General features: G+C 34.0%; 1 protein-coding gene across 1 annotated transcript in view; it reads left to right on the forward strand.

The window, feature by feature from the left end:
- The window catches only part of LOC306869583 (aldehyde dehydrogenase, mitochondrial-like), a 21,053-nt gene extending 9,224 nt beyond the window's left edge, over nt 1-11,829 (forward strand). The window contains exons 5-13 of the mRNA XM_079416359.1: nt 384-495; nt 604-732; nt 1,481-1,594; nt 7,035-7,137; nt 9,050-9,234; nt 9,403-9,567; nt 10,620-10,777; nt 10,888-11,002; nt 11,264-11,829. Coding sequence (XP_079272485.1) covers nt 384-495; nt 604-732; nt 1,481-1,594; nt 7,035-7,137; nt 9,050-9,234; nt 9,403-9,567; nt 10,620-10,777; nt 10,888-11,002; nt 11,264-11,296 — 1,114 coding nt within the window. The 3' untranslated portion in view covers nt 11,297-11,829. The remainder of the gene's footprint in view (nt 1-383; nt 496-603; nt 733-1,480; nt 1,595-7,034; nt 7,138-9,049; nt 9,235-9,402; nt 9,568-10,619; nt 10,778-10,887; nt 11,003-11,263) is intronic.
- Nucleotides 11,830-12,039: the final 210 nt, after the last annotated feature.

Consider the following 12,039-nt stretch of genomic DNA (forward strand, 5'->3'; position numbering starts at 1 on the left):
TTGTGTCCTGTCCTGTTGCTGTCTTTCTGTTGTGCTGTGGAGCTTCTGTCACTGTAACAAATTCCTCGTATGTGTAAACATACCTGGCCAATAAAGCTCATTCTGATTCTGATTTAAAGCAGTTTAACATAAAGCTGCAACACAACAAAATGTGAAATAAATGAAGTGGTATGAATACTTTCGCAAGGAGCTGTATGTATCATATCTGCCACTGACAAGCTTTATAATATCTGATATGATCTGATCCTCTGCTGATTTTAGTACTTCCAAAGGTTCTTTATAATGATTGGTGTGCAATTAAATCGGATATAGGGAGTAAGATTAATCATAAGGTCAGAACTTTTTTTTTTTTTTTTTCCTGTTGGGTGTTGGTTGGTCTGTAGGTATTATGCTGGCTGGGCAGACAAATGGGAGGGGAAGACCATTCCCATTGATGGCGATTACTTCTGCTACACCAGACATGAGCCCATTGGAGTCTGTGGCCAAATTATCCCTGTAAGTATAAGCTGTGGAATTTTATAATTGAATATGTATTTGCTGAGTAATACCATATTTTTTTCGGCCTTTCACATGTCCTCTTTGTTTCCTCACACCGTCCTCCAGTGGAACTTCCCACTGTTGATGCAGGCCTGGAAACTCGGTCCTGCTCTGGCCACAGGAAACACAGTGGTGATGAAAGTGGCAGAACAGACACCTCTCACTGCGCTCTATGTTGCCAGTCTCATCAAAGAGGTGAATGGCTTACCTACAGTATATGTGCGCTTAAAATAACATAACATGTTTACTTGAACTCTATCGTTTTGTATAGAGCGCTGCAGTGATGATATATTTTTGTAGGCCAGCAGTAATTTGCATCGCATTGATTCCTCTGACTAAAACCTGACTGGATTTTTGCATTGGCTTTTGAATAACTGGAGAAAATAAGCTCTGTGACTAATGAAAGTTTATTACTCTTACATGCTGTTGTTCATCATGATAATCTTAACAAATAAACACAGCTTTTATGAATTTTGAAGCCTAAATACAATCTGTAGAAGTAAAAGGCTAAATGTTGGCTATAAACAAACTACACCGTAGTCATACACTACAACATTTTCCCTGAAAGTTTGAGTTAGAATAGATTGTAAGTGTGTGATTATAAACACAATGAGGCTGTGAAAGCGACTAGTGTGATGATGTTTAATGTCCCAACAATCTCTATAGTCCCATATAGTCACTTGTTCGCCACCATATTTTTCAACACTAAATGAGGTGTATTTATGTATTTTATGTTGTAGAATAAAACATGAAAATATCTTGAGCTTGTGTTCACCACAGACTTTTAGGCCATTCAATGACAGTATAATTAATGTTAAGAAGCCTATAAGAGTGAAGCCATACTGAGTGCACTGTTGAAACATCAACAAGTGCACATTGTTAATGTGCACAAGATCACTGTCATTTTGCTTACCCACCTCATGACCATCTTGAGTGGTTGTAGGTGGGTTTCCCTGCTGGTGTCGTCAACATTGTCCCAGGAATGGGTCCCACAGCAGGGGCAGCCATCGCATCTCATATGGATGTGGACAAAGTAGCGTTCACTGGCTCCACTGAGGTGAGGATTTTCTTCAGTAATGGATATTACTTGTATAAGTAAAGTAGTATGCAAAAGTCTTCTTTCTGCACTACAGAAATTATACTTAAACCAGTTAACAAATTTCTGTCAGCATGGGCCATACCATATGTTGTAGAATATGGAATGCCAATCCTGCCATAATTAGAAATAAATAAATAAATGTACAAAAAAAAAGCAGAAAAATAAATAATTATTTATTATGTTATTTCCTTATGTATTTTTAATTTTTTTTTCAACATTTATTTTTTATATTTATACACTTATTTCCACTTATTTATTTGTGTATTTATTTACACATTTATTTATTTCTACATTTCTTTGTCCGTAGGGTAATGAGGAGGGCGTGTTTTACTGCAGGAATAGCAATCGAGTAGTCGAGGGGTTAGCTTTGAGGCCACAGTGACAACTTGTGGTGCCCAAACGAAGTACAAGAATTGTAGCCTACATGACGTGCACCTGTTGATAGTGTGGGATGAATGACTTAGATGGGCAATATGGCCAAAATATCACGGGTTATTATTTCAGTTTCACATGGGAGGTTGTTTCGGCTAGGAAGCGTGCAATCTGTGATCTCGTGCATTAGCCGATGCTCGCGAAAGTGTGCGATCGCTTTCTTATGCGTGCTGTTTTTTTTTTTTTAGGTTTCACTTTCAACGCATAGCCTACAAAGCATGTTTCCAATATTCGGAATAGAAGGAGGCATCAGTTACTGTAGAAGATTTGTCGCCTCACGCCACTTCCCATGTGGACAGTCACCGCATCAACTGATTATAATGGGTTCTCTTGGAGTAGACACGGCTTTAGATAAGGATACATGTCTTAGGCAGGAAATATCCAGAATTAGGTCAAACAAAAGGTGTCCATGGGAACGAAGCTAGTGAAACACACGCCATGCATTAAACATACAAGCATCATGTTCATCCAAACAGCGCCTGTCGTGTGCCCTCAGCTTAGCTAACTGCATTTTTTTTAATGTAACCAAAAACAACATTGACAGCATCAGAATCAAACCCTTAAACTGATGTCCAGAGGCATTTTTTTAAACCGTATTAAATGCATGCATCATGAATATGGAATGCCACGTTCTTAATTCCAATCGATAAATTCAGTTAAAATAATAAAGGGCTTTTACTATTAAAAATCCAATCAGTGTCAACAAAAGCCATCAGAGCCATCATTACTGAATGCATTTACACTGCAATTAGCCACAAATGCATAATGTTATGAAATTAGAAATAAATTAATGTAAAAATTTATGTAGAAATAAATGAATGTGGAAATAATACGTAAATAAATACATAAATGTGAAAATAAATAAATGTATAAATAAAACAAAATAATAAATGTGGAAAAAAATGAAAAATACATGAGATAAAAATTATAAATAATTATTTATTTTTGCTTTTTTACTTTTCTTTGTATATTTATTTATATATTTAATTATTTTTTTGCTTTTTTTATATTTCTTTGTACATTTATTTATTTATTTATTTATTTATAATTATGGTAGGATTGGCATTCCATAGTAGAACTCCTTGCTCATCTCGCTGCTTTATTACGATATTTGCAAACTTGTCTTGAAATTTAAAATGAGCACACTAAAGTAAAATATATAAATAAAACAAATGTTTTTGTGAATCATTTACTGTGCCTGAGACTTTTGTATCATAATTTATGCACTTTTTAGTCCAAATGCCCATCTTGGTGAGGATGGTTTACCCAAAAATGTGATTATTTTGTTATTATTTGCTCACGGTCATGTCGTTCCGAACCCAAAATCTTGGAAGAAACACCACTTTCAGTGGAGGGATAGAAACCTCTTAGGTTTGATTAAAAATAATCACGCGAGGACTGGAATTGAGAAGCACTGCTTTAATGTGCTATATGTCAGTTTTTGACTCAAAATACCATAATATGTTTGCAGATATTTAAAAAACATGCTAAGTTAACATGCTTGTTTATCTGAAAAACAATGCTACAGTCAGTTATTCTCCTTTGAAAATGTGCGTTCCGGGCTGGAATGTCGGTCTCTGTTTTGGTTTGTGAAACCCGCCCACTGCCAGTTTAGCCAATTGTATTTCGGCCCCCCCGGGATGCCAGTTTGCGGGAAACACAGCGTATTTCATTAAAGTCATCTGTATATTTTTACTTCATTTATTTGAAGCTATGTTTATGGGGTTTTTATGCCGTTAATGTGAGAGGATAGTGGAGAGCTGACAGGAAAGCATTGGGTGGAGAGAGGGGAGCAGGGATAACTAAATTACATGATTTTACACAATTGGTTGAGGGCCCTACACAAATTACAGCTACTCCTCGAACTTTACTAGATCTCATCTTTACTAATAAACCAGATAGAATTACAAAAACTTTTAATCTTTTAACTGGAATATCAGATCACAATTTAATACTTGTTTCCAAGAAGCTGAATAAGAATAGATTTGTATATCATAATACTAATCAGAGTAACCAGAATTATTCATATAGAATACCAAAAAAGGATATGAGTGCTTTTGGAGAAGAGCTTGGACAAATTGATTGGCAATCACTTTTATCTTCTGAAAACCTGGATACTGCACATAGAATATTTATTGAGGAGCTATAAAATGTAAGGAATAAATATAAAAAACTGGTCAGAAATAAGTCTAGAAAGAATAATTTACCATGGATTAATGAACAGGTATGGATGCTTATGAAAAAGTGCGATATTGCCTTAAAAAAAGCTAAAAAATCTGGTTTGCAACAAGATCGATTTCTTTTTAATAGTTTAAGAAATAAGGTAGTTAAGACATTATGGCAGGCTAAGGCACAATTTTTTGTTAATATTATAAATGAGGCTAAAGGCAATAGTAAAAGGGTATAGCAAACTATTAATAAATTGATAGACATTAAAACATGCAATAAATGTTTAGAATTGGATTTTAAAGGAAGTATAATTGATAAATCTGACAAAATTGCTGATGCATTTAATAATTACTTTGACTCAGTTCAAACTTTGAGTGATAAATTTGGAATAAGACATAAAGAAATTAAATCGGTGAATTTAGAAAAATCAGCATTTCATTTGACAACAGTTAAAGAGAGTATAATTCAGAATATTATAAAAGATTTTAAAAATTCTAATGCCAAAGATATAGATGGTTTAGACTGTAATTAAAAAAAAAAAATAATAGTCAGATCTTTTTAGCACCAATTACTAATTTCGTGAATTTATCAATTACACAAACTACATTCCCAAGTTGTTGGAAAACGGGGTTAGTTACCCCAGTTTTTAAGACAGGTGATCCAACTAATGTGGTAAATTATAGGCCGATTTCAATTCTATCAGTAGTGTCTAAAATAGTAGAAAAAGTAGTAACTGATCAAATTGTGAATTTCGTAGATATACATAATTTATTGTGTCCTATGCAATTTGGGTTTCGTAAACAGCATTCGACAGAAACTGCTGTATGTTATTTTATTGAGCAAATTCGGTCAAAATTAGATGAGGGTGGGGTTGTTGGTGCTGTGTTCCTTGATTTACAAAAGGTATTCGATACACTAAATCACAATATTTTATTATCTAAATTATCACATTTTAATTTTTCAGAAGCTACAATAAAATGAATTGAGTCTTATCTTACATCAAGGAAACAGTGTACCCAGATTAATACATACATATCTTCTTTACGAGATTCTCCCACAGGGGTTCCTCAGGGGTCAACCCTAGGGCCATTACTCTTTAGTCTGTATCTGAATGATCTTCCAGATGTTTGTCCTGATGTGCATATTCAAATGTACGCAGATGACACTGTGATTTATGTACACGACAAAACAAAACAAAAGGTGGCACAAAAATTATCTATTGCAATGACAAAAATTTTAGATTGGTTTACTCAGTGCTGCTTAACATTAAATGTTCGTGCATGTATGTATTTTAAAATAAAAAAGGAGGAGGTCCAACCAGCTATGTTAGTTAATGGTGAAAAAATACAAATTGTACCAGATTTTAAGTATCTTGGAGTTATTTTAGATTCTCATTTGACATTTGAAAAGCATGTTCGAAAAATAGTTTGTGCAGTGTCACCTCAACTTCAAATTTTAAATTTATACGGAGTCAACTTTCAATAGAAGCCTCGAGTTTTTTTTAATTCTTTGATCTTTTCTCATTTCTCTTATTGTATTACTTCATGGTCGCAAGCAGGAAAATCTGCTCTTAGACCTTTATATATTTTGTATAAACGTGTTCTAAAAGTATTCGATAGGAAACCTTGCAGGTATCATCATTGTTTGATTATTGATAAATATAATATTTTTTACTTTTGACAATTTTATTGCGTTTTATAATTGTTGTCTAATGTACAAAATTGTTAACAATCTTGCACCCTCACCCTTAAAGGAATTAGTTTTTTCTTGTACTGAAACTATAAGACAAACTAGAGCTTCGTCTAGAGGTGATTGTGCAGTGAATTTTAGAGCTACTGATTTTGGTCGTTCAGCTTTCTCTGTAAGGGCTGTTAATAACTGGAATAATTTACCAATTACTATAAGACAGTGTTGTACTTTAGCACAATTTAAGTTATATTTGAAATCATGGTTAAAAACGAGTCAGGTGTGTGACCATTGAGCATTTCTGTGTTTTTAATGAAATTGAGTTTTTTAGATTTGTTTGTAGGATAATGCTTTGCATTATTTATAGGGGATATTTAGTAGAAATTTGATTTGTAGTTTCTATGTGAGAAATCATATTTTTTATGTTAAATTTTGGAGAGATTTTACTGTAAATGGTATTATACTGATGTTTTTTGTCACATAATTTGTTTTGTATTCTCCTGCCCAGGGACAGCAGATGAAATTGAGCTCTGTAGCTAATTCTGGGGCAGTTTTCGGACTGTCTATTGTCCCTGTCAAATAAAGAATTAAATAAAATAGATCAGCAAACTCGAGTCGCCGTGAGCACAGTCGCGCTTATATGTCGACGCACTAACCACAGGGCTATCGGCGCCGCCAATTTGAAGCTATGTTTATTTAATGAGTGATTGATACTGAGCTATTTAAATGCTAAGAATCTAATAATTTTCATTTCAACATAAAACTTGAAATAACTTAAAATATGCCAGTGCCATTGTTTTGTCTCAGATGCACACTAATAATGTTATTTATTTTCACTCAGGCACATTTATAAAAGCTACTTAAATGTCCTGATTGAAGTAGGGCATAATCCTGACTTAATCTAAGCCCTGAATTTGAAACCTGCCCTATTTGTAATACTTAACTTTAATAATGAAATAAACAAGTGTGCTCATTAGCATATTAGCAGCTACTAAATATCGCTGTGGTAGCAAAAATGGAATTTGGTTAGCATGCCTAGGCTTTCAAATTATATTTGCAATTTACAGTAAATTTGTTTTGTTTACTGGAGTGTCTTACTGTCGTTTTATAGGTAGGTCACCTAATCATGAAAGCCTCAAGTACCAGTAATCTGAAGAAGGTCACACTGGAGCTGGGAGGAAAGAGTCCAAACATCATTCTATCAGATGCTAATAGTGAGTTCATGCACCTACTGCATTTTATTAAACTATTGGTGTTTTATATTTCTGTGACAAATTAAAAGGGTCATTGTGATATTTTATTATTTTCCCTGAGGTCCATCTATAATGTTGTATAATTTTGGTAAAGTTTTTACAGATGGTTTTATTTAGTAGTACATAACCATTTCCACCCTGTCTCTGTCTACCTAGATTAAACGCACTTAATGATGCAAACTACCTTGAGTTTAAAGGCAGTGCTGGCCTGTCCCACAGGCTATACAGTTGTCCTGAGGGGATATACATGTAACAGCTGAATACACATTCTTTGTTCACCATTGTCAAAATGCAGTCAGCACACTGGCGACACAGTCTACAAACAAACAAACATCCTTCAACACACAAACCACACTGATGGTGACAACCACAAATATAGCTTCCAATCACCAAATAACTGTATAAACATACAGTGAAATAAAGAAATGATCTGCATAATTTATTAATGTCGCATAGCATTGTTGGTATACAGAGCACTGTATTGTCCACCATTTCAAACCTTTTTAGAAGTGCTGAAGTTGTCGGAAATGCAAAAAAAATAGGTCACAGAAATTATTTTGAGCACTTGTGATGATTTTTTTTTTGTGTGTGTTTTTAAAGCTCATTTGGATAGCAGAAACTGCAGTTCTGTTGCCAACGGCTTGTCTTGTTTTCTCTGGCCAATGAATTCAGAGACCGTCAACAACATAAAGCAAAAGTGTGCAGTGAGTTTGGTGGGGGTTATGGAGAATGAATGGGGGAAAGTCACGTGAGAAAGTCATGATTCGATATGACTGGTTATGGTCAGCTGTAATTGGTTCATGCGATAAATCCCGCCTCTTGAGGACTTTGCCGCCTCATTTGAGTACACCGCTCCACAGTTTATTTATTCACCTTCACATCGTCTCAAACCTGTATGACTCTCTTAGAAACAGTAGAACACAAAAGATATTGAGAAAAATGTTCAGCTGTGTTAGATCGGGTCTCCACGCCAGACAACATTTAGGATCCAGCCCTGGATGCCAGATCTCGTCAGAAAATATCAGTTTGTCCAGTAACAGAACAACTAGTCAGCAGCGCTGTTAAAACCCAAACCCTGTTAACAGCAAGTCTTATCTGGTATGCAAAAATACCTAAAACGAGTTTCATTCAAGAAGTTGACAGAGAAAAGCCAAAGAAGAGCAGAAGCAGGAGACGAAGTGATGATGGTAAAAAGTAATAGAGTTAATTGAACAATCTTAGTTGCGTATGTCTCAATGTTCAAACATCGTCTAACCATCAATAAATTTAACATGTACTGTTATACCAAAACTGCTTCACAGAAACATCCCATAAACCTTGGGTTTCTATAAATATTCTCTCTTATCTATCTCTTATTCATACAGACAAAACAGTTCATGAAACCCCACAAGCATGAGATTGAACAACAATGAAAATGCATAAGCTAGGGAAAATTAATAAGAAATATGAAATATAGAAATATAATGAATGAATAAACATAATAAATGAATAAACAATAAAAATATAATGATAAATAAATAAAAATAATCAGATATTAAATCATATGAATGATTATAAAATGGATTATGTAAATAAATGATTATAAATTAATTTAAAAAACATGAAAATAAAAATACAACACCCATTGCATGTGAGGATCTAAGGATCCTTCGGCTGTTTTTGCCAATAAAATCTGTATGGTCCAAAACAATGCTGGACACCAGTCACTTTCATTTTATGGACAATTAAGACCTTTTTCAAAATGCCTTCCTTTGTGTTCCACAGAAGTAAGAAAGTCATATAGGTTTGTAAAATGTAAAGACCGAAGTAAAGTTTGATTCCTCATGTCATGACCCTTTTGATCATTTTAATGAATTTATATTTGCGTTTGCAGTGGAGGAGGCAGTGGAGCAGTCCCATTTTGCCCTGTTCTTCAACCAAGGCCAGTGCTGTTGTGCAGGCTCTCGCACGTATGTACAGGAGAGCATCTATGATGAGTTTGTTGAGCGAAGCATAGAGCGAGCTAAGAAGAGGATTGTGGGAGATCCCTTTAACTTCAACACGGAGCAGGGCCCCCAGGTACAGTTCAGTCATAAAGCTATGAAGCTTATATATGAATTTACATGCGTGTTTGTGTAAGGACTTCCTGTTGACTTCTTTTGTTCTTCTAAGAACATGCACGTAGCTAATGTATGAAGCCTTCGGTCAGCATAGTGCTCTGATAATTATTTCCTCTCTTTCCTGAAGGTGGATGAAGAACAGTTCCATAAGATTCTTGGCTACATCAGCAGTGGGAAGCGTGAGGGCGCTAAGCTCATGTGTGGCGGAGGACCGGCAGCTGACCGCGGCTACTTTATCCAGCCTACTATCTTCGGCGATGTTAAAGATGACATGACAATTGCTCGGGAGGAGGTGTGTGTACTTTAATTAACACATCACTAAAGAAAAGACCTTTCCATTCACTTCATAATCAACGTCACTAAACTTATAGATGAGATCTAGTAGGATTCCATTCATCTTGCTTTCCATAAGCCTCCAGAAATGTTTATCTAATATTTCCTGCATATATAGTCTTAACTAAATTATTAGTATTAACAACAATGAATAAATATTAACATAATTAATAAACATTTTGTGATTGGTAAATGACTGGATTGGCTGAGATTAGGAAATGTAATATTTCCTTTTTTTTTTCTTTTCATTTTGATTTTCATTTTGTTGTATGTCTTTTAGTTGTCTATGAATTTTGTATGTCAAATAACAAAAAATATATATATTTTTTAGGTTTTTAGTTTTAGTAAACTATAATAACCCTGGTTCCAAATCTATATAACTTTCGCTCATCTTCAACACGAATAGAGATGTTTTCTCTTATTTCTGTCCATCCCTTGAAAAAGTTCATAAAGACATTGTAAACATAATCTATATGAATCAAGCAATTTAGTCCAAGTCTTCTGAAGATGTGATAACTTTATGATTAACAGCTTTCATTAACTTAACATCAAATATGTAATGAATTTTGATAACAGTAAGAGTAATTTAATGAATTGCTATGCAAAGATTGTTTTTTTCAGATTGTATTATTACACGCATACATACTTCATCAAATGCAGTATAAACTTGACGTTACACAAATTCATACATAGCATCACTTAACAACCAGATATGTAGGGAAGATCACCAATCGCATCTCACCACAAATCACAATATAACCATAATAATATGAATAATATTTTTAGTCTTTTCTTTCCGATTTACCTCAAAGGAGCTACTGTATATCTGCCATTTTACATACACATTTTAACCTGCCATAATGTAATAATATGGCACAATTTATGCCATTATGTACACAGGGAGGTGAATAGATGTATTTCTATTTAGTTTTGATCTATTCATTCTATTGTGCTGTAAGATTTTCTTCCAGTAAAATGATATAACATGTTATTCCCTTTTATTATGGTCAGATCTTTGGACCAGTGATGCAAATTCTGAAGTTTAAATCTTTAGAGGAAGTGATCGAGAGAGCCAATGACAGCAAATACGGCCTGGCAGCTGCTGTTTTTACCAAAAACATCGATAAGGCCCATTACATATCCAACGGCCTGCGCGCTGGCACTGTGTGGTGAGCGTGTGATGTGCTTCATTATTTTAAGGGAATCTTGGATATTGGTATATCAGACACCTTTGTTGTTTTCTGAAATGTGGTTTGTTCTTGTCATTTTATTTTCTTAGGATTAACTGTTATGACGTGTTCGGAGTTCAGGCTCCATTTGGAGGATACAAGGCCTCAGGAATTGGTCGTGAGTTAGGAGAGTACGGACTGGACAACTACACAGAAGTCAAAACGGTAAGCTTTTACTATCAGATATATAAAAGTGCACTCATTATTCATAATTCGCTCTTTATTGTAAACTATAAATGCTAGACTTGTATCTATTTTATTTGCCCAAACTGATTGATTACTTTAGAGTTGCTTATTTCAAATTAAAAGTAGATTATTTATTCATTTTGTTTATGGAGTGTTTTAGATGTATAGTTAGTCAACAATCTCCATATTGCAGCTCATTAATTTTGTCGTTTATCATTTACAAACTTTTTTCCTCCACAGGTTACAATTAAGGTCCCTCAGAAAAATTCGTAAATGGATGAATGCATTTAAGGAAGCCATTTCCTAATTATAAGAGCCATGCCAGCCATTATTAAAATGTACTATGATTACTATGATTCTCATGCATTAACACAATTAATGTGTTAATTTCTACTAAAAAAATAATATGCGTTCAGTACAAATTTTGTTCTGTAAAATAAATGAAGTTCTAGCAGTGATGATTACTTAGTCACACACTGTATAGTTGATTTTATAAAAGATATCGCTTGATTATCCACCAGACAAAAGGAGGGAACATGTCTATTGGGCTGACTTCATTCTGTTTAATTCAAGCGTTATATAGACAGCATAATTACTACAATTATTTACATGCATGTGCTCTTTTGTGAAATAAATGCTTCACATTTTTGGTTTTATTCATTTCATTTATTCGTTTTCAGTAATTCATTCATTTCTTCTCAGTGTGCATAAATATTTGTCCTTTTCTGATCAAAATGTTTTTGTAATATACAGGCAAAAAAAAGTTTTATAATAAACGGATCAAACATATTTGATGTGTTTCTCATAAAACAAGACGTACATTGTTTAATTTTGCTCAAGTAAACTGCATGTTGATTAAATCATCTTTAGACATTTAAATAGACAAAAGAAGAACATCACGTTTTTGCAGTGTGATAAGAAGGTACAGTAAACGTTATTTATTTATTTATCAGGATCAAAATCTGCTCATCTGAAATTATGAAACAATTCTAACCTCATACTACTATGGTGAAGAA

Source organism: Barbus barbus (genome assembly GCF_936440315.1).
Source record: "Barbus barbus genome assembly, chromosome: 5".
NCBI classification, from domain to species: Eukaryota; Metazoa; Chordata; class Actinopteri; order Cypriniformes; family Cyprinidae; genus Barbus; species Barbus barbus.